This window comes from Apis florea, unplaced genomic scaffold, assembly GCF_048593485.1.
Source record: "Apis florea isolate Af1SG1 unplaced genomic scaffold, ASM4859348v1 contig_3203_pilon, whole genome shotgun sequence".
Classification (NCBI taxonomy): Eukaryota; Metazoa; Arthropoda; class Insecta; order Hymenoptera; family Apidae; genus Apis; species Apis florea.
In genome coordinates, this window is record NW_028256723.1 from 6,884,757 (window position 1) to 6,909,215 (window position 24,459).

Sequence of the window (24,459 nt, forward strand, 5' to 3'; positions counted from 1 at the left end):
CTTTGCTCCCAAAAACAATATTTTTCTGTGATATTTTTTCAATATATATATATATATATATTTTATGACAACGTTTCAGCATTTGAGTCTATATATATATATATATTGTAAGAATAACAAGAAAAAAGTGTTCTTTGTGCGACGTGTAATTTATTGTGTAAGGACTATTGTATTCGCAATTTCTATGAAAGAAATGGAAAGTGTGTAAATCTTCTCGTAAATCTCCCTATAATACGCGGAAATAATATCGTTACCATGAGTTTCTACGGTAAACAATTCACAATCAAACTTAAAAATCTTTTATATGCGTCTTTATATATAGACACGTTATTTATCCTATAAATGTCAAATACAGAGAAAAAAATTGTAAATTTATAATCGATACGATATTTGCAATTGTTAATAATCGTGCTATATCGGAATATTGCACGCTACGTATTCAAGTTTGACGCAGAAGTACTCACAATGGAGGATCGAACAAGTGTCTCTTTCGATCTTGCTTGCGAACGAATATAAGAAATATTATCGGTTGGGCATCTTTTATCCGTTATCGGTTGGTAACGTAGATACCTTCGAAAGCAACAGGGCGCACCCGTTCGAATAATTGCCGCGTTACAAAGAAATTGTTAAAATCTTCGACGTGGCTTACGATTATTTTAGTATTTGTTGATTCATACTATGGTTGTTACCATGCACGTTCCGAGTACTGTGTTGACGTTATTAGAGTGGAAATCCTGCTTGGTTGTATTTATGTGATCGCTCTACCGATTCCTCTTTTTCATAAAAATTATCTTCTAGTTCTTTCTTTGTGCATTGTCGGAACTAGATAATTTCTTTTTCTTCTTTTTCTTTATCTCTAAAACGAACAATAGATAATGGATCTTGCGAGAAAAGTAAAATTGATTATAAAACGTATTTCTAGCTATAGTAAGCTAACAGTTCCGTAATATTTTCACCTGGTATGCGACATGTAGCAGAGCACTGCAGTATTTTAGTTAGGTCGAACCGTTGCGCTTTGAACCGTTGCCAACAATTTCTTTGTCTCTGTCATCCCGGTTTTTCCTCTTCGTCGTTCGAACCTTCTGTAACCTCGCCTTTGTATTCATTTCACCTATGGATATTCTAGGTCAAGTGTGTATTTTAATGATGATCAACGTCACCAAAATAAAGTTTTTTTTTTCAATCGCATACATACTCGATCCCGATCATCCTCGCAATAAATAATTATATCTTGCAATTTATATCTTATCTATTTTAATCAGAATTTCACTTTTTTTTTTTTTTTTTTTGAGAAGACACACGAATAAAACGAAACTTGTGTATTCGAGAGTTATCATCTTCAGAACGTTAATAAGTAACTTTCTTTTCCGCGAGAACAAACAATAAGGTGCGCGGTTAGTACGGTTCAACGATCTCATCGACATTGCCTTCTTTTCTTCTATTTGTTTGAATTCATTCGGTATCGGAGTGAACCATCGACCAAAGAGTTAAGGTTAAAAGATTTGTGAGTTCGTAAAAGAATATTAAATGTTAAGTAAGATACATTCGGAAGCGTAATCGAACGATTTATCGACGCGTGAAGAATTCCCTTATCTGCACACGGAGGAGGGTACTGTCCTTAATGGATTGCATAACTTACATTCATCGCAGAATCCTCGATGGCGCCTCTATTTTTATGCGGAAAAATACCGCACCGGTTAATCTAAACCGTTTTACATTTTATTTATTCTGATGAACTCGCGCCTTCTGATCGACGATGCCAATCGACATCCACTCTAGACATCTAGATTTCGTCCGTTTAACCGCAAATTTATTCAATAATAGATATGCTTATCCTCACATTTCCTCAAGTCAGTCTTTATATAAAATCGTTGAACTTAATTTAACTTATCAAACTTCTATTTTGAAATAACTTAATCTTATCGATTTGACGATTATTTTTTCATTTTTTTTTTTTTTCTTAAGAATATTAATTTGAAAATTCACGTTTAGAAATTGAATCATCTAGTTCTTAAAAATTGCGAGGAAGCATTATTTTTATAATTGTAATGAACACATCTTTACAATATATTTTCAATATTTGAATAGAACTGCTCTCTGCGATTTTCAGTATCTTCAAATAACGATCAAAAATATGGTAATGATATGGAAATATCGTTCCCTTGACGCACATTTCATATTTATGGTGGTATCAAATTTTTAATGCCACTCTATACAAATAGTACAAATAAAGTTGTCCAATCGAAATTAAATAAACGATAACTTAATATCATATTCTTAGTATTTAACGTAACCTCGACTTCAGCGTGTAAACATTCTAACCTCACTTTCATGGAAGAATGGCGGGAAATTGCGTTAATTCCGATTTTTGTATCGATTTATCGAGTCATTATATCATTAATTTTAATTAAAATTCTAATCAAAATTGCACATTGTTTATTGTATTATACGCAATATAAAAAGTTTTCAAATCTTCTATTATACATAACCTAATCTAACGAAAAATAAAAGATAAGGTTATGAGTGTTTCACGATTGAAATGATTCTTGATTCTTTATTTTGTTTCGATACGACTTATCTTTCAACGCTCACATTGTGCTTTAATTGAATGTTTGAAAGCTTTGATGATAATCATTTGCGTTATATACGATTGATACGATTGAAATAATCAAAATATACATACGTGTAATATAACGTTGATATTAATTATCCTCCAACGGCGACAATATTTATTTATGTTATGATTTTTTTAAAATATCACGATTCTTAGTTAACTCTTTAAATATAAACTTGTAGAGTGTAGAATAATATTCTATCAAGTGATAAGATTTTTTTTTTTTTTTTTTTTTTTTTTATCTAAAATTAGATCGCGGATCGAATTACATATTAGCCCGAGTTTTCAAAGTTTCTGAGTTTTGGAAGCATGGAATATTGTGAACGAAATTATGTTCACGTGGAGACGAGTTTGATTTTTCGTTATTAAGTAACGAAATTATCTCTGTTCGTTAAGAAATTGACGAGAGAGAGAGAGAGAGAGAGATAATGATTAAAAATTGAGATATAATGTAAAAAAATTATTGAGATTGTAACGATATTTTATTGTGATAATATTTGCCTTGACAAACCGAGAATGCTTCTTAGTAATTACTTTATTATTAAAATATCGCGCAACATAGATTTTCATATGTAAAAATATCAAAATATAAAAGTTTTATACGTTAATTTGAAATCCCGTGCGAAAAAGACGTTAAATCATTTTTTTTTTTTTTTTTATAAATCGTTCTCTAGGTAATTTTTTTGTAGTTATATTATAAACGAATGATAATAATTAACGAAATTTTATTCAACAATTTTTTTTGCAATTTATAAAAATATAAACGCGTAAAAAGGAAGTTAGTGGAAGAGGCGTGAAGTCTCAGTGAACTCAATCGGACACGCTTTCTGTTTTTACTTCGTCTCTAGAACAAGCAGTTACGCTCCTCGCCCGAATAATAAATATACGACTTTCCATTTTCAACGTAAGTGATTTTCTGATTTTCGATCCCAAAAACAAATAATAATAATAAGAGGATCTTTTGAAATCGTATTTTGATTGAAATACGCGTCTACTATATTAGATTGATTAGATTAAAAGTATGTAACAAATATTCAATATATAATTTTGAAATTAATATTTTTATTTGAAAATTGATTTTTGCACAATCAAAACGCTCACGGTACAGATATATCGTCAATTTCACTTTTAATAAATCTTGTACAAACGTAAAGTTAACGTTAAATTAAATACGTATAAGAGACACGTACAATTTGAAATACAAAGACACGCGAAGGATTTCATAGCACATGGTCACGTGAGCGATTATTTACAAGTAAATAAGGAGGAGTGGTTTGAGGGTGAGCCTCACGAGAAATCATATTATATATACATATTTTACTCACACAAGATCGCACTTGTGTCCGTGGAACGTCAGCTTATTGTATGCACGTTCATCTCTTTTACTCTAATTTTTCATGTTTTTCGCCTATCTACCGTTCCTCGCTTAGAATTGTTCACCGATCGTGTCTATAAGTATATAGTGTATACACAGGCGCCATATTTGTCGTATCGCAGTGTGGAAACACATTGTATATGAACGTCAACACAATGGAATACGACAACGTGTTGCTGTGCTGAGAATGGCAAGTTGTCGCAAAAGTCTAGCTAGTATTTATTCCGACATTTCTGAACTGTATTCTCTAGCAAAAGTGTTGTAAGAGTAACAAAGCGCGTGGAGATGGAAGAAGAAGGAAGGAGAAGATAAAGAAACAGTTACAAAGTATCGAGTGCGAGAGGGAGTTGACCGAAGAAAAAGTACCGGTGTGGTGGGGCAGTTAGCGACAGTATGCCGGTAGTGGTAACGGCGGGTGTCGGTGTTGCCGAAGGTATATGCGTGCATAGATACACGAACACGCGCGCAGATTGGAAAGAGAAAGAGGATAAGAGGGAGTAAGAAGGAAGACCGACAGTAGACAAGAGGAGTGGTAGAGGAGCACGAAGAACCAAGTTGCCAGAGACAGTGTCGGAGAGAAGTGGTCGGTCGGTGGCAGTTCGAGTCTGTCGTCAGGTCAAGAAACGTGTGGTTAGATTCGATTCGTTGGCAACGTTCTTCGTACTTTTTTTTTTTTCCTTCTTATCTTCATTAAAGTAAGTTTTTCGCGAATCGAATAAAATTGTGTAATCGAGAACGTTTTTCGCGACGTTTTTCAATATGGGTTAAAGAGTGTTTCTTCGTTTCTCGATTATATCCTATGTGCAAACTTCGATAAGCTGTGTTTCAAAGTGCAAATTGGTGCGCGTATTGTGCAAGTTGTTTGAACGCAACTCACTGATCGAGGTGGCACGTTTACCTGTGTATTCGTCCCTCTCCTTTTTTCGTTTCGTTCTTTCGTTTTGCGGTAGAGAACCGAGAGGAGATTATTCGATTGTTAATTGCAAGTAAAAAAACAAAGCAAGTATAAGTGAACGTTAGTTTATCGAAATCGAATGAACCGTATGCGTCGACGACGACGTCGAAGACGAGGACGAAGGGGATAGTCGATGGCAATAGCGCAATGAAACACAGATAATGCGGCAACTACGTGACCGACCGAGCAACATTTAGCAATAAGAAAGATCAACCTCGACCTCCAAATACGTTGCCGACAGTATAATCTCGACGAGTTTATGCTTCGAAGAGTTAAGAAGTATATTCAGGAAATACAATTGTTTTATCCATCTACTTTGAAAACCATATAGTCATAGAAAATTTCCATCGTTCGATGTGTGCAAACTTCTATGAAGAGATTTTTATATACTGGTCCTCGAGAAACCGTTAATCGAGACTGGATCGGATCGAGCAAAGTAGGACAAAGTGCAATAATCCTACTTAAGGAAAAATCTGTGCTGTATACTTTTTAAATTTTTTCCACGTAATAAGAAGCTAATGATCTCTGAAAAAATATCGTTAAATCGTAAATAATAATATTTTAAATATATATATATATATATACATGTATAATATTTCTTCTATTTGCATAACTTATCTGGATATATTCTACGATAGCATAGTATTACATAGAAAGGCTGCAAATGAAAACCAAGTACCTTAGAAAGTACCAAATAAATCGAGTAGATCGTTCATTTTGTTTTAAGAATTTTAAGAGAATTTTAAACCATTAAGAAAACTTGTCCACTAACTAATTCTTATCAACTTCAAACTGTTTAATCTGGTGTCTATATCCTGAATTACGTTTGCGCAAAAGATAAAAATATAGAAAAAAAAAACAAGGGCAAATTGAAATCGATCGAAATGATCATCGAGAACGTAATAACTAAATCGTGCTCGTTGCACGGGAAAAGAGAACAGAGAGATTAGTTTAAAAAAAAAAAAGGGAAAACATTTGGATCGATCGGAGCGAAGCAAAGACCCATTTAGAATACAGAAAGAATATCGTCGAGGTATGTGCAACAAGTTAAGGGGGAAGCACGTGACTGTTATCTGCTAAAGCAAACATCCGAACAACATAGATAAAATTGGAAGCGACGACCGCAAAACTTGAGATACGCGCAAAAAAATATATCCGCGTTATATATATATATATATACGTTCTTTTTCTTTGCGAGTCGCGAAGAAAAACTCGCTGGCCGAGTTTAAAGGAAACGTCGAGGATTTCGATCGATTTTCTTGGTCACGAATTGAGGAAGTTGGAAATAGAAAAAAAAAAAAAAAAAAGGATCGTGTCACGAGATTGGACAATTGGCAATTTCGTCGTTTTTATAGATACGCCTATATATGCCGCGTATTTCGAAGCCACGTATAGCAACATGTTCGAATTTGCCGGGCGATTCTATTCACAGAGGGGCGTAAAACTTTGAATGACTTTCCCGTTTTGCGGCTTCATTTTTGACTCGTCCGACGAGAGGACGAGACAAATGCCCGTCGCTTCAGAAGATTGGGTCCCGCACCCGGCTAAGATAACCAGTTCTATTACCACTGTCAAAGGTGCCACTATCCAAAGCACGACTACATCTTGGATGTCGCCATACAGCAGAGCGTCTCCGTCTGAACGTCCAACTTCTAACAACAACAACAACAACAACAACAATAATAATAATAATAATAATGGAGTTGTCATACTCGAAGGATGTAGACCACCTGCTGCCACCACTGCTAGAAGGTTTCTCAGGTGGTTCAGCAGACTTGGTCAACCGCCAATGGGAAAATCAGGTAATAAATTAAAAATTGTTAATCGTTCGTTTCTGTTGGGTGACTGACTGATATGTTATTGTGCAAAGAGATAGTGCGGTATAAAATGCTCGAAGATTAATTATAAATTAATTTATAATTAAAACACAATATTTTCGACAATTTTAGAAACAATATATTTCTATTATAAAATTATATAATTTTGTAGATCGATTCCGACTCTCGTTTGATGTATAATAATTAATTCAATTACACTCTTCAATCAGGTTAGCCACACGTTTGCACATAGAAGAAGAACTCGTAAAGGACAAAATCGATATTCCTGCGGAATAACGTGTATACCACACGAATATATATACACTCGAGTGTGCTGCTCTCTCGTCTTATTAGGTTCGTGGTACTGTTAGTCATCGCAGGTGTTCCGTGCATATGGCACTCGCCCATTAATAAAAAAAGACCGTATTTATGTACGAGAGAAACGTTGCAACAGATAATTGAATAGATTCCGTTTCTGCACAATTAATACGAAAATCATTAACGATGATTTATAAGAAGATAAGAGGTTTAAACGAAAAGAAAATTGCTACGAGTTCGCATTGCCATTACTACAAACTACTAGAGATATTAACCGATGAAACTGGTGAAATTGGAAATTGTTTATTAAGGAGAAACGAATCGATAAAAATCGAATAATTTATCGCATAACTCTTACATTTTTCGTCGAATATTATACAATAAACGATAAATCTAATAACTCGATCAGTGTCAAGTTCCTGGTATTTAACGATACGTCGGCTATTTGGTGCAATGTACTCGGGCTACCATGACGAATGCAGAATCGTATTAACGGGCCTTCCATTGTACGATATTTCAACAGTCTTTTTATATATGCGTTTTCCTTATAATATATATATATATATATCGTACACGAGGAAATCAAGCTTCGTCGCATCGATTTTTCAAATTCCACTCTTACGTATCTATTTCCCAAGTATGCGCAAATTATTAAACGTTTGCGTAACATTTTTATTCGTTAGCTATCCGATAGTCCCCTCTTTTCCTTCGTTTTCTAATTACAAAAGTACTTACCAAAGCTTTTATGTCGTATCGTAAATATATACAAGACGTGTATCCGTATATTAAGTATATTCACGGATGGATATTTGTATTTTCATGGATGATAAATTAAAAACGTTGTTAAACCGTTGAGTAATAGTTAATTTACTTAAAATGTCATCATACATAAAATGAGAGGAACGGTGTCGCAATTCGGCAGCATTTCGGATTTGATATTGATATCGATTTAACGTTTGAGCCCCCTCCCCTCCCCCTCCTCCTCCCCTCTCCACCCCCTCCGGCTATTAATCGATGACACATACAGCGTGATTACGTGTATAGCACGCGCCTATACATTGATATTTCATTAATAAGAGAGAAAACGTGATAGATCTTGTATATACGTATATATACACACAAGTTGTACACAAATCGATGCTTGCCGTTGGTCAATGTCAAATGATTTCACATACAATTCGAATTAGGAATTACGTGAAACGATCGATGATATCGTAATTCTGCTTTTTATATTAACGATGAGCAACGATTATACGCGGTTACGATAATAAATTGTCGTCCATTATCCACATCGTTCGTCACATTAACGTTCGGGAGAATGTAATTTTTTTTCTCCCCTCCCCCTCTCCCCTCGAAGAAAACGCGTTTGAAAACGTGTTTGTCTAATAAAAAAATAACGAACGTTGTTCCCTCCTCGCGATGAACAAAAGAAGATTATTCTTTGGATCGAAGAAAACTGGCCGGCCGGCAACGTACGGCACGACAGCTTACGATAACTGGGCCGGAAAGAGGACGAACCGTAAACTTGATAAATAAACATTAGAGTTGGTGTGCAAACCAGGTCGCGATCGTTGCCGGCAACGGAATTCGTAATAATCGCGACTCCCCTCCCCTCCCCTCCTTCTTTGTTATGGCCCTTTCTCCTTAACGCAATTAACCGCGAGGGATATCTTTATTATTTCAACCGTTTTCTTACACCACGAAAGAAAATTGTACGTGTGTGTCTTCTTATCTCGTTCTTAACCATTTTCGTTAACCGCGCGATGTTGCCGCTTGCGAATAAATTTGGAATAACAACAAGGACGAATAGATTGTCGAATAGATGTTGCAACAATGTCGCGCCGTTATTCGATATTTTTTTAATTAGTCTAATGAGCGAAAAAAATAAGTTACATAAGGTTGCCATTTATAACTTGTACCTTGATTATTACATCTTATTCGCAGTCGCATAATTTACATAAGCACGAGCTTTGTTACTTTGTTACTCGATGATTAAATGATAATTCCAATAACAATTTATCATTTTTTTTTTTTAATCTATCAGAAATTAACAAAACGTTTGAAGATTGATAACGCTTTTGAAAAAAAGTACGTCTCGTATTTACGGGACGCGTTACGAATCTTCGTAGTTTGCTGCGCAAATGAAACAATTCGTCGATAAAATAAAGAAAAAAGAAGAGAAAGAAAAACTCGAGACGACATAGCTTTCTTATTTATAATTAGGCAATAAGAGAATGAACCAGACTAGAATTTCGTTTCCACACGGGGAAACGAAGGCAGAAGAAGGGACTTTTCAACGATGTGTCGCGTACACACGCGTTGTGTAATCCTTGGCTCGTTCACGCGTGGGTGAAGCTGAGAGAACCACCTGGCAACGTTGCCGCTAAAATGCGAGTTGGGATTCGAATCACGATCGGTTTCTCTTTGCGACGAGATAATGGCTGGAAACGGCTTCCGGGAAATTCATAAACCGCGAGAATTAGTTTTTTTTTTAGACAGGAGATGCCAACTCGTTGCGCAAATATTGCGACGAGAGAATCGCAATATGGATTTTTTTTCCGTTCTTTTCTATTTTGTTTCGTATTCAATTTTAGAATTAATGAAATTCGAACGCTTTGCCGGATAGATATTCGTTTTATCTCGCTTTTATTTGGCTCGCTCGGGCAAGAGAAATTTTTTTTCTTTTTTTTTCTTTTTTCACACCGTTTCTTTGCGCGTTGTCACGCAATGCGCTATCAGACACGACGGGGGCAACGGCTCGTAATCTCGCGAGGAGGTTACACACAGGTGCTCGGGCAAGAATATACACACGTCGACGAGCGAGCGTGTCACCTGCTTTAAATTATTATTCCTAAGCGAGTGTGCAAACATGCCCGCGTCGTTTTCCACCGTGAATCATAAATCATTTCTTTCGATTCGAGGAGTTCGAAACGAGGACCGCGTGTTCGTTCGGACAGCTTCGAAATGATTAAAAAAGAAGCAGGAGGGGGGAGGAGGATTTATTAAAATTATTGACTTGGCAGTATTTTTGAAGAAAAAGATTGATTCGAGAGAAGAGCAGAACTTGTTCCTCGCATCGAAAACTTTACACGATCACTTTTTTCGTGTATTTCGAAATTCGGGACAGAAGTTCGTTTAATAATAAACGAATTAAAATTCCTCTCGTTAGAGACTAACGACTTTATTATTATTTTCCAACTCCTCTATGCTTCCACCACGGGTGGCAAAGGTTATCATTTATCGAAGAAATTCCATTTATTTACGGCTATAATTATCGTTCGAACGTTCAATCGTATCGAATTAAAACGCTCTCGAACTTTCAAATTGGCCGAAGTATCGTTTGTTAAATCGTGTTATACGCCTCAGGCGTCTGAAGTAATGTAATTTTATATAGGCGTATCCCGTGAGCTCTTGTCGTAATGTCATGACTTCTTCTTTGTGAATCGGTGCTGCGGAAAGACAAAATATAATCTTACAAGTCAAGGATTACTCACGAGTGAGACTGGTATTTACAAATCATGGTAACTCGACTTGTATACGTACGTTATATACACGCTTAAATACTGGCTAGGGAACAAAGCGACCATTGTCGTGCGTACGCGCCACTCGCGCGAAATTATACTTAATACTTTCTCGTCCTTATTTTTTGGAATGTGGTGTATCCGTTATGGTAATTTCAAAATTTTTCATTCGTTTCCACGATGATTTTATCATCTTTTGTTAATTTTGAATCATATTATACATCATTGTATGCTTGAAGCAACAGTTTATCATTTTTGATGAAATAAAGTTAGGTTAGGTGAGGTTAAGTTATATAAAGTTGTATCGATTGTACAAAGAATATATATCTTTCAAAAGATGATGTACAAGTCTCTATAAGACGTGAAAAAATTCGCAATATACGCAAAGTTTTGTCAACGATGAGTGAAGCGAAGACGAAATCAACGAACCGACGACGTGCTAACCTCGCTTTCTTGAAATATTGTATTATGCAAATCGCGTAAACAAGTATGGTCTATTATCGATACGTTACAGTTGTAGAAATAACTATGTAACGAATAAAAATAGTATTTAAGATAGTAAATTTTTTGTTATTGTTAGATGGAAAATTTTCCAAAAATTATATAACCTTGTTTGCTATCTTGTTTTCTGTTATTCTCAAAGAAGTCGATATTTTCTGTTGATACAAGAAAAATCAGATAATAATTGTAATGTAAATCATTAATGTTAATCATTACAACATTACATAATACTCACCAATATGTTGTTAAAACAAAAATGGAAAAATATTACGCAAATATTACATTGTTGATCGAGAGAAAATAAGCAGCGCACGTGTGCGCAAGCGCATGAATCTACCGACCGAGAAGTTTGTCATTCTATACTTTATACTATACTGCAGGATGTAAAATTCTATTTGCAATTCGATACGTGTGTCAACATTTGTATAATAAGAAAATTGATTAACGAATATATATATATATATTTCATATATTTTGAAACATATTTTCATATAATTTCCTAGATATTGTTTACGTTGAATTCTATTCCAAACTTAACCTAACCTAAAAGAGATTACCTTAAAGAGATTCAATTCACGAAATAACTATCGTTACATACTATAAAAATAATTTTCCATAAGAAAGATAGACAATATATTCGAATTTTTTGTTTATATAGATTACCTATCGCAATATATTTGCATAAAATACTACTTGCCATTAATCGGACGCAACGTGTGTAATCGATTGCCGTCTATATCGCGAGAATTACTTGTTCCCATTGTTATCTAACCATCAGGATCAATAAGCGTTGTTAGAACGAGAAATGTTTACTGATTGTAAAGGAATATCGATAGAAATATATATATATATACACATATACAGTTATTGATAATAGACTAAACGAAAAAAGAGTATTTTCATCGAATTATTAGCTTTCCATTCGATTCTCTTTTCCCTTCTTATTCTTACTTCCACTTTGAATTAACGACCCGGAAACAAGTCGGTTCAATATACATACATACAATATATATACATATTTCGTAAGAAGTCTTAAATTTTCTTGCAGGATAAAATGCAATCGATTGCGTTACCGCTTAGCATTGCTCCTTTCGCCTTACTCGGTCTCTCACCTATCCTCGCTGCTATCCAGTTTTCTTATACCTTAATAACGTAACATTTAATTGCATACTTTATTATACCATTGTACGACATAATTATAAAAACCTAGTTCCTTAAATAACTTCGATTGATGAACGTTATTCGTGAAATAATTTATTCATTATCTGATTCGTCATTTGTATCTTAATAGCGTACACGCTATAAACTATTCCATGGAATTTGTTCCACCCGATAAACAATTATTAAAATCGGACAGCGGAAATAACAAGCGATTATATATATATATATATATATATATAGTTGTTGGATTGGACAAGCGTGATTATACGAGAAATAATTAATTCATGTATAATAAGTTAAATTTAAAGTTTTAATTCGATTTTCAACTCGATTCCGAATTTCTGACGATTTTTTCTTTTTTCTTTTTTTTTTTTTTTTTTCCTCGAAGATCTCGTATTAGATTATCGTTCGAAAATTGCATTCGAAGGGACGATTATCGCGAATCGTCATTTTGTAACACTATGCCCTTGACACGCGCGCACAATTTTACTAAAATTAAGTCAAAGAATTCGGAACCACGGCCAAAGATCGACGCTATAACTTTGGCAGAAGTTCTTCAGGCTTGTTAAAAGAGCGTTCAACGTGATCCATCTAAGTTCAAAGTATATATATGTATATGTGTTATGTTTGTTTTAGTAAATAATTTCAACGATTATTCCTCGATATGAATTCCCGCCTAAACACAGCCTCGATTGGTATATGTCATTGTGTTACTCTTTGATCGATCGATAATTCAGATCTGTACAAAGAGCAATTATTTTTAATCGTCTCAAATTTTCTCAGCGTTGGCGTGCAATTTTTTAATATTGCGTAAAAAAAAAAAAAATTCATCATTTTCTTTCTTTCTTTTTTTTTTTTTTCTTTTTTTATTTTATCCTCAAACAATCGAATTCGATGAATCCTCGCCCGTCGTTCGAAACATAAAAACGCGCAGATATTCGCCCGGGCATACTAAAAATATTTAACGGAATATCAAAAGGATGGATCATTCGATAAACGTTGGATATAAATTCATCTTTTCGATTATTTTTCTCTGCCCATTTTCTCAAATAACAATGATCGTTCATCATGTCTCGTCTTGCATCGTTTCAAAGAAGAATAATAATTTTGTTTTTCTTTCTTTCTTTTTTTTTTTTTTTTTTTTTTTTTGCATTTTCAAAACGTTGATAATTTTAGCGATAATATTTGAAACACGTTGTTTAATCTTCGATGGAAAATTTATATCTTCGATCACGAAGATACTCTCCTCCCCCCCCCCTCCCCTTTTTTTTATTTTATTTAAATAACGAGCGAGTAGAATTGAAGAAATGTCATTTCATATCGATCGTTAAAATTAGAAGACAATCGACGTTCCTTCCAAGTTTTTATTGATCATCACTTGCATTGTTACGCGAAAATGTCTTGGAAAAAATATTTATTTTCATTTAAATTCGTGCGAATAATATATCATATTATAAATGTAACACGAACGAACCGATAAGCGGATAATGGGTCATGGAAATTTGTTGTGTCGCATGCGATGAAACGGAACCAAGTAACGGATAAAAGTAGGATGCGTGCCGGCAACGTAACGATTATTACAACGAGCACGTGTTTCGATCGTTCGTGAAGAAGAGGAGGACTAAAATGATTTAGAACATATATTTTTCTTTTGAAAATATCGGCACGAGAGGACACACATTCGTACAAAAAAAAATCTACGAATAATTTATGTGGTATATTTTCGCGTAATAAAAAAAAAAAAAATTCGTTGTTTCGTTCAATATCAATTATTCATGTATATACTTGGTCATGATTCGAGATACAGTTAATCGCGCGCACGTTTTAGGTCGATGGCGTCAGATCATCGTTACCGGGACGATGATTATCGTGTTCATTTCACTGGCTTTTATATGTATAGGTATATATATATAATTTTTGAATTTTACACGATGCACACTCGGGTACGTAGAATGGATAAAAATTGCGATAAAATTTATATCGTTCGTAATCTTTGATTCTGCCACTTAAATAACGATATATTGAATTAAATGTATATAAAATATAAAATAAAATGTAATCGCGAGAGATGCTCGATAATGAGATGTATTAAACGCAAAATGCAGTAAAATCCTTTTACGATTCGGAACTCTCTCGAACGTGAAACGAATTGTCTAATTGGAGTGAGAACGCACGTTCTCGACCAATGCTCAGAAACATGCGCAAGTGTACGTGGACGGACACGCATCGAAGCTCCCCCTATCTTCGTACCGTGTGTCATCTACACTCGAACTCGATTGCGTTCGACCGACCATCGAACGGTTAGTCGATCGTTCAGTCACTCGGTTAAACGGTCATCGGTTTACCGGTTTCGTATATTCGCGCGGATATTTTAAGTGTTTGGTGTTTCGAACGTTTGATCTCGGTGGGTTTTGTGTTCTCCTCTTTCCAAAATCGTTGTGTGGCTCAGTTAAATTCAAAGATCTGCGAATATATATACTTCCTTTCTCCAAGTTTCTTTCCAAGTCTCTTCGTATTGTTTTACTATCGCGCTTGCGTCGTGTCAACGACACATGTTGTTTTCGTACCGAGAACGCCACGCTGCATTCACACCGATTCGCCTTCGCTCTCGTCTCGATCATTTTCTTTACCTTTTGTCTTAAATTAATCTTGTATTCAAATTTTTCCTCTCTCGAAACAAGTTTGTTCGCTGAGTAACGTGATACTGTGTATTGTTCCCAATAAACTTAATCTTAATTACCGTCAAACCTAACCTAACTTATGGATTAACGATTTGTGTTTTGAAAATCGCGATTCGTCGTATGGCTGAGTGCTTCTAGTGTTTTAGTGAAAGTCCCTAAAATAACGTGATATTTAATTTTTCTCTTAAATAAATAAAATATATAAAATATATATAAAATAAATATATGAGAAATACATTATCTTTTGCGAAAAATATAAAAATAACTAAGTTTGTTTAACGTATTATCGTATTTACTGTCGATAACATTCCAATTAGCTGTCGATTATCGATATTTTCTTCGAGGCAGGAAGTTTTCATTGGTTCAACTTTTATCAGAATAACGTCGCGAATAGCGGAACCTTGACGAATACGGAAATAGTGGTCTCGAGTTTTTTTATTGCGTCGTTATATTTGCATAACAATTTTTAATACGAACGTAAGATAAGCCACGGGGAAAGTGTTCATTCACTTTAATCTCAATTTCCCATTATCACACGCATACAAATTTAACAAAATTAATTTGCCTTTTTTTTTTTTTTTCATAGAACAAAAAAGAGTAGAAATAACAATTGCACATCCTATGTATAATCCTGTATCGCGAATAGAAAGTGACGATAAAAAATAAACATTTTTAATCGTGAAGAACCGAGATCGTACGTATTCTCGATGACGTAATCAATCGCGGCGCGAAGGCCGATGCGGCAGCAGGAGCTAATAAAGAGTCAAGGATAATGATTTACTTACTGCATCGATCGTGATTGAACGAATGCTCTCGATCCGTAACAACTCGTCGAATCGATCCCCTCATACCAATCCGCATTCCTTTTTCCCCCATAAATTTGTCATCGTCTATCTAACCTTTTAATTTTTGCATCGGATGAAGCGAGAACATGGCTGTTCCGCTTCGTCAGATGCTCGATTGACGAATCCCTTTAACACACTCTCGCCCGTCGAAAAATTAAACATTCGTTTCGTTATCCTTTTTCCCCGACAGATTGAGGAAAGGAAGTTTAATCGCGTTGAAATGAACGAGAAAAAAAGAATGAAGAGTGATGAGGAACAACGTGCGACAACCAACCTTCCATAAATTCGATAGTGTTCGCATTATTATGGAAACGTGCACTTTCATCGATAAACGTTGCATGAAAACGTAACTTACGTAACCGAGTGGTGGGAAGAAGAAGAAGAAGAAGAAGAAGAAAAGTGGACGAAAAGAACAAAAGAGCGCGTTTGAACAGTCAGGCGAATCGAACAAAGTGAAACGAAAAAGGTTCGAGAGGAAGGAAGCGGACGTCAATTTGCCGGCAATTATCAATGTACGACTCGGAAAGACTGTTGAAGACCGTGTGGACGAAGATAGGGCAGATGTGCAGCTACATTACCTGTGCCAAGTCTTATCTCTCGGGTCAGTTTCGACGAATAATTGTTGTCCCAAAGGACGCGTCGTAAACGGTTGGATAAAGCGGGTTGAAAATCCGGGGACATTGAAAATTTATGGGGTAACGGTATTATCGAGATTTAAAAGTGCATAGAGCATTAACGGTATTCCATCCGCCATTAGAGACTTACTGGGCTACCTGTATATTGTCTCGGCTATCTTATAGTTTTGGACTAATTTTTTTTTTAAAGAAATATCCAGAGGTCGCTTAATTGTTGTTAGAAATACTTGGAAAAGAATTTTTGAATTTTTTTTTTTTTTTTTTTTCGCATTTAATGCCTTCCTCCGTAATTAGACGATAACATTTTTCTCCTTATCTGTTTAATTTAATCGGCTTTTAAATAATCGGCTTTTAACGATACGAACTCGAGTAAAATTGTTTAAGCCTCGTTAAACTATCGGTATAATTATGTATTAAACCGTGTGTGTGTGTGTGTGTGTATACGCGGTTATATTGCTCACGATACCGGCTCAAATAAAATTCAAACGCAACGAAAATATATATATATATATATAGTGGAAACGAAACGTTGCTCCGCTAGACGGATGTACTTTCACTTTCCACTATTGAAGCTATCCACCGCGTGTGCTAATCTATTCAAATGTATATAATAACGTTGTCGCGTTCGAGGGGTTTGCACGTTGTGTGTCACGCATCACGTGAACGATTTAAAATTATTGTGGAAATTTAGTTCGAGTAGTGCTTGTCATTCGTTCGATCTTGTTAACACGAGCTTTTTCGTATCGTGTTACCACGAATTAAATTCAGATACGATATTATTATTATTATATGGTAATATATGGAAATAACGATTACTAACTATAGCTACTATATCAATTTTATTGTCCTCCAAAACGGGTTACGCAGTATGAAAAACATTGGCTTGCTATTGGACGGGAGAAGGAGAATCGAATTCTCGAACAGTTTTCAGGAGGAATGAAATTCGGGGCAAGGTCGGGTCGTGTACGAAATTCTTGCAATGATATCGAGACAAAATTTTAGAGATACACGTATATTTCGAGAATTATAGGAAAGTGTCGATATTGTACGGACAAATTGCGACATTTTAATACACATTTAAAATTTAAGAGGAATTCGATCAAGTAGGTAGTAAAATTCCGAAAACTTTCGAATATTATTGTTGAGCTGTTTGGAAAAAAAAGAAAAAAGAATACTAATAGTTTCGTTTCATTTTGTTTAATTTTATTCATAATATATAATCAAAAGTGAAATCTTCTTTCGAAATCTATTATAGTCGTTTCTCCAAAGCAAAAGTTTCGCTTTCACTATTCTTTCGACAATTTCTGTAAGCTCCTTCGTGTCCGAATGTTCGAATGCTTGTCGGAGAAAATGACTTCCAATTAAGATAAGCCATGGCAAGGGACCCACTGCCTTGTGTCCGCAACGACGCAGTTACGGTACTCTTGTTTACTTGTATCGCTATATACACATCGATCGAAACGTTAATTAATAACCGAAAATTATATATTTTCTTTTTTTTTTTTTCTTCTTTTTCTTTTCATATTTGAACACAAAACTTTAGATTCACTTCGTGCTTTAGATTTTCGGTGTTGAAATTAATCGAAATGTAACGATATAACGGTGAAGCAATAACAACACTTTGTGAAATATTAACAAACTGTTAGATACGAATCTCCCTCGTTTAATCCTAATCTCTCTTTCCAGATAGGAGGAAAATCGTGACCCGTTTTTTCGTTCGTTCACAACACTCTGTGTTTCAATAGATAGATATATAGATAGAAGAACGCGGAAATTATTAGCCGAGCGCAAATTGAAAAAGAATATCGCGCGTCAAGATATTTTCAAGGGAAGGAAATTGGTCAAGTGTTCGTCGACTTTGTTAAATCGGGATTCGCGTTAACTGTGCACACACACGCGCGCGTTTACGTACAAAGCGGGTATACATCTGTACATTTCAATGAATTGTTGTTTACGTCCGTCGTAAGCCTACGGTACCGGAAATCCTTAACAAAGGAACAAAATCAAACGACAATGGTCTCTCTTTCTCTCTCTCTCTATCTCTCTCCCTCCGTTCTTCTCAACGAAGATCTCACGAGTATGAGTGCATATAAATGCGTAAATATATATATATATATATATATATATATATATAGATAACCGGTAAGCGCGCGCGCGCTCGCGAGCGTATTGCCCTTTGTCTTCTCCATAGGTCCGCATCTCTCAACCTCTCGAATCTAGGCTGTTACCGTGGCAACACAGATACGGAATAGAGAAGAAAGGAATTTTATGATGCGAGAAGTGCTTTGCATTGATAAGCGGAAACGAAGCTCCGTGAAGTTTTTTTTAATTCTTCGAAACACGCCGAGTTTTTCAATTCTCTCTCTCTCTCTCTCTCTCTCTCTCTCTCTCTCTCTCTCTCTCTCTCTCTCTCTCTCTCTACACGGGTATTGGGAACCACTGCGTCAATGTATTTTTTTTTTAACGATATTTAAGATGGATGGCAAGATTATTTTTTTTTTTTTATCGATGAACAATATTGGGATCGCGGTGTAACGAAATATATCAATTTCGACGTATCTCTTTCCATATTTGTTTAAAGCTTTTACTAGCAAATATAGGGCAAGACTGGTGGTGTAGCGATGAGAGTCTCTTCTCCCCTCGCTGTTAGCACAGATCAGATATTTGAAAAATCAATAATGTTTCTTTCACTTTTTATTCACCTTTTACTCTTGCTTTTTCGTATCATTTTTTTCCCTCGTATCAAAACAAGAATAAACGATAAATAAATCCGATGTATATAATGCAACATAATACGCGATCGCTTATGATCGATCAATCAATCAAATTATCATTGTGTATGATTTTTTTTCCCTTTTTTGCTTGTTTCAGGTTAGTATCGCGTAGCATTCGTGTAAACTCTCTGGGGGAAAAAAATGGACGGTAAATCACAGAGTTTAGAAAATCTACCGATATCGCTCTCCGATTACACGGTAAGAGAAATCGTTGAAGGAATGCACAACCTCTGCGTTATTGTCTTCATAATATTCGCCGATGAAATCCATCGACGAAAGTTAAAAAAAAAAAACGATAATTAAGCATTTTTTCTGGCGGATTCAATTCGCGTTTCGGTTTGAATATCGCGATTGAAAGTTGTGATCATCGTGTTCGATGCGATCTTGTTACTTTTACGAAACTGGAGATATGAAATTGTAGATAAATTTTATTTTTCTTTCTTTCTTTGTTCGAATTGATATATATATATATATATAAAAGAAATCCACATTGTAATTAATATGGAAACAACGTAACGTTAATTACGACATTAATAACGATTTAGATCGTTATAATAATTTCTTTTTCAACGTTTCAACGTTCTCTTTCTAGATACGTAGAATTTGTAGAATCGATCGCAGAACGTGATTCATGCTCGACCTCGACGGAGTCTCGACACATGTGTTAATGCATGTGTTAATTTTTTCTTTCTTTTTTTTTTTGGAAAATCTTTAAAATCTGAATTGAAAAGACGAATTGAAAATTTTTGCTAAAATTTAAATCTCTAAATCGCTTCGTACGAAGAATAAACAAAAGTGAACGTTTTCGATTTCCATAATGGCTGATAATTGGTTGAGATACGCTCGCTCGTGAAAAATTGATAATATACGAAGTTTGCAAGGTGGGAAACACGTGATAGAGCTAGCTATGCAAATTAATGTTTAAAAGCGGTGGAGCAAGTGCGCGAATGAAACTAGCAGGAGGAGTGGGGAGAGAGGGAACAACGGAGGACAAACGGTGGACGAATAGCCAAGCAAAGTCAAGCAACCGAGCGAGCAGCTGACGCGGCGAAATCAATATTCCCACGTGAAGAGGTGAACGATGTAGATATAGAGGGCAACGTGAGCGCCGCATCGCGTCGAACCGCGCCGTCTTTCTACCGCATTTTTCTTCATCTCGCGTTATTCGTTTATTTTCTTATCGTCCCTGAATATTCTCGCTGGTTTGCAATTAACAAACTTGGCAGGGTGTAAAGATTCGAAGCTGATATATAAATCGAAAGAATCGACAAGTTCGAAAAACTCTTGAGAAAAAGTCACTCTTTGTGAGTGGCTTTTCAAGCGACGATTGTGCGAGAACGGTTGTTTTAATCTATTTTCTATAAACGCGTGAAAGGATTCGAATTAATAACAAGTAGAAATATATACAGTAAAAAAGAAAGACGAAATCGTTTTTCTAGATTTATCTTCCGTACATTTTTGGAAATTAATTTCGAACAGGTTGTGTAGCTTTTCAAAATGATAATTTAATATCTATCGATCTTTTCTGGATATTGAAAAATTAATGATTGATCTACGAGTTGAACTACGATAGCAAAAAAAAAAAAAAATAAATAAAAGAATATTTAATCGTTCGCTGGAATATTTATTATTCATAGATCGGTAAGAAAAACCGATTCGCGCGTTTTTCTTGCGGAAAATGTCACGTGACCGAAAACTTGCAGATTAGAATTCCTGTATAGCAGAAGGCGATAAACATGTTAGAGGCATATCGGCGCCGTTAACCATGAGATTGAATCGAAAAGATTGAGCAACGAACGCTTGGGGAGACGTTTTATATATATATATATATATAGGGGCAGAAATAAAGAATGAGCATATGAGAGAGGGTTGGAGGGGGGGAAAAACGAAACGGCAGAAGCGCAGGCGGGCGGCCGCAATCAGGTGACAAACCCTACGTCGCGGCATCGTCGTTGCCCGCGTGGTCGTAGCCGTGGTCGTAGTGTGGTCTCGATAGTCGCGCGCACTTTCGGTCTTCTCCTACTCCCATCCCCCTATCCCCCTCCTCTTCCCACCTCCTTCCTCCTCCCCCTCCCCTCCGCCTGTCGATCTCGACCTGTGCGCTAGTGTTTCTGGACGAGCTTCCTCCCGGTCTGTATAGGATCTCGCCGCGCAGCAAACACACAGAGAGAGGAGATGAGAGAAAGAGATCGGGAGTCGCCGGCTGGCACTCGTGTGACGCGTCTCGTTGCGTTTGTTTCGCACGGTACGAACCGTTGCACTCTCCTCTCTGTCGCGTTCCTCGGGAGAGAAGCTCGAACGGCAAGAAAATCGCGTGGTATGGCCGCAAGTGAATAGCCGTTATTTGGTGGTTTGTCGTTTCATCGATCCCCGAGGAGCCGGAGACGAGTGGTGGCAGTTCTTTTTTGCCCGATGCCTTTTCGCACCCGTTCGAACGTCTGCGTGCTCTACCAGAGTTTAAGACCAAACCCGCTAAAATTGGCTACTATTTCGACCGCACGATGTCCCTAGCTGTCCGACACCATATTCGAATGATGCGCAGTCGCGCAAAATCGCTTCGAAAACGATAACGAGAAAGGTATATATGCACTTTGTTTCAACTTGTTTCGTAGCTGTCACGTTCATGCAGTTTCCTTCGCGTCGCGATACACGTTAAACGTTTTACTTTACGTAACACGTGGAAACACTTTTTCCTTACGGTAAGTCGTAAGTAATCGACGAATCGCGACTGACATTCTTACGAACGTGCCAAGAACTTTCTATGGACAACTCGTCTCGCGAAGGTGACGGCTCTTTGAGGAAACTTTCTGCGAAACGGGGAAAATTGAATAAAAGCATATTGCATAATTATCGGCAAGCAAAATATTTTAAGCGTTCTCGAGATATTTCAAATGAGATGAGATCGTTTGGTATTATGGCTTATTATTAATTGCTATTATTACTATTTATTATGTACACGCGATATACATAAACTTTTATCCCTTTTATTTTTATCTTTTTCCCTTATCTTTTTCGCGAGCATTCGAATTCGAAACGATAACCACTCTTGAACGTGTGGCACTTGAATTAATGTTTGGAACGACGATTTATTTTACGTGTAAGTACAAAGTGACGCTTTTATTGCGCATCGACTAATACCGTGCGTATCCAAAATAGCAACGTGTCCTCGTAAAACGCGTTCACCGTTACGACGTGAAATACCCGAATAAACGCCGAACTTGAAATTATAAACAAATATTCACGGAGATTCAATGGAAGCTGCGTTTCTTCCCGATGATTTTTATTTCTCGATCCATTTTTATTTCGAGCATTCGTTATAACTTTCGCGGCAGGAAAGAGAAAAAGATCGATTATGTTTTCCATGTGCGACGAGCAGCGTGGCTGGATGTGAAATGATGGTGCGTTTGGCAAGAGTGGAAGAACGGTAAAGCAACCGTTAGTAGGTGAAAGAGCACGGGACCGGGGCACGATACGAAACACGATGAGCAACGAACTCTCGAGCGAGCGAACGGGAGCGAATGACTCAGAGACTTGGGTATCCGGCGTGACATAGATCTACCTATGTAAATGCTCTACAACTATATTATTGTTCTAATCTTTTCACCATTTCCACGACTCGTTATTCTATGAGTAATAATTTATGCTCTACGACGCATGAAAATCTAATAACGTTAAACTCCTCGATATTATTTCATTTTTTTTTTTTTTCTTTTTCTTCGAAATTATACGTTAATATAACACCTTTTAATCTCTTAATATTCGACCAATAGAGAACAAAATATTAGAAATTTAAAAAGAAAAAAAAATTTGTTTGTGAGATTTTCTGAATATATATATATATAAGATTCTCTTTTTAAGATTCTTTAAAGAATTCTTTTTAAAGTATCGTTTCTCGAATGATTACGAGAGACGCGTTATTTCGATCAGAGAAGACAATGACTGTCCAAAAATTGTAACAACGATTTCATAGTTCGCTCGAAGGAAAATTCTTTCCCCGGGGTACGCCTTTACCGACATACTGAGCCGACATACGAACGTTTTGACCTGAATAAAGTGACCGGATCCCGATCGATTGCACGGTATTTACAAATACCAATGATCGTTCACGTGTTCATTGATTTTCACGTGACGTAAAAAAATTAGAAAATATTGGAAAAGACGAAAATAAAGTAAGAAAATATCCCGAATTGAAACAGATTGAAATCGATCGTGTACAATAATGCAAACTACACGTATTAGATAACCTAATTATGCATTTCGAGAAATTATTGAACGATCGAAAATAATTTTTCTTCGCATAATCACATAATAATTATATATTTATTAATATGTAATTTGAAAAAAATTTTAAATGTTTTGAAAACAAAGAAATTGTTCTATTCCGTTCACCTCTCGATTCCAATTGAACAAGCCGTGTCCGAGTAAAGTAGATCGAAGCCATTTTTTTTTTTTTTTTAATTTATTCAAAACAAAAATAAACGATGCTTCTCAAATCGATCTGCTCAAAAAAAAAAAAAAAAAAAAAAGATTCGAAAAAAAGGGGTACGGACCCCTTCTTCAGAAAATCGTATGCTCGTCCGGCTTTGTAGGTGAATGTACCGTTTGTTTAATTCCGCTATACCACGCGATGGATTCTCCTTTAGCTATACTCGGAGAAAATCAATACACGGACCATAAAAAATTAATCACCGCGATTATTTGCGAACACGCGCCATCCAAGTGTTAATTGACGGAAATTTATTGTTCTCTACATTTTTTTCAATTATTCATTCAATTTTTCCCGGTAATTTTAAGAATAATTGTTAACAGTTAGAAAGTTATTCCTTTTCGCGATTCTACATCTTTTTTTTTACTTTTATTTCGGAATAATTTATATATATATATATATATATATCGTATGTGACGCGTATTTCGATAAGAGACAACTGTACATTTCAGAAAGTAAGTGTACTTCATGAAAAAGTGTACTTTCATATCGATTCGTCGTAAGCCGTACTTGACCGTGAGATATCATGGCCGAATAAAAGTATCTAATGAAAACGTATACCTTTTTTGAACACGCCTTCGCTTTAAAATTTTCGCTATAAAATTTTCCCTATCAAAATGCATTTATATATCGTATTTATACATTTATCAATTCGTCCGGATAAATTGGTTTTTCTCACTGTTCAAGAAGCCATTCTTGAATTTTGTGGCGAGATATCGATCGATGGTTGCACTCACCGCGTGTATCCTCGAGATAAATTTAGATGCTGGTTTTTA

At 35.8% G+C, this 24,459-nt stretch overlaps 1 protein-coding gene across 10 annotated transcripts in view; it reads left to right on the plus strand.

Moving 5' to 3' along the window:
• Positions 1 to 24,459, plus strand: part of trc (Serine/threonine-protein kinase tricornered) — a 37,189-nt gene that overhangs the window by 4,435 nt on the left and 8,295 nt on the right. The window contains exon 2 of one of the 10 annotated variants that reach the window (XM_086910760.1): positions 15,979 to 16,389. The exons of 4 other annotated variants lie outside the window; for them this stretch is intronic. In XM_086910760.1, coding sequence (XP_086766886.1) covers positions 16,299 to 16,389 — 91 coding nt within the window. In that variant the 5' untranslated portion in view covers positions 15,979 to 16,298. Of the gene's footprint in view, positions 1 to 4,545; positions 6,747 to 15,978; positions 16,390 to 21,298; positions 21,776 to 21,829; positions 21,897 to 24,459 lie in introns of those variants that run through there. 5 more of the 10 variants (XM_086910756.1, XM_003692426.4, XM_086910759.1 and 2 more) reach the window with 5 other exon arrangements.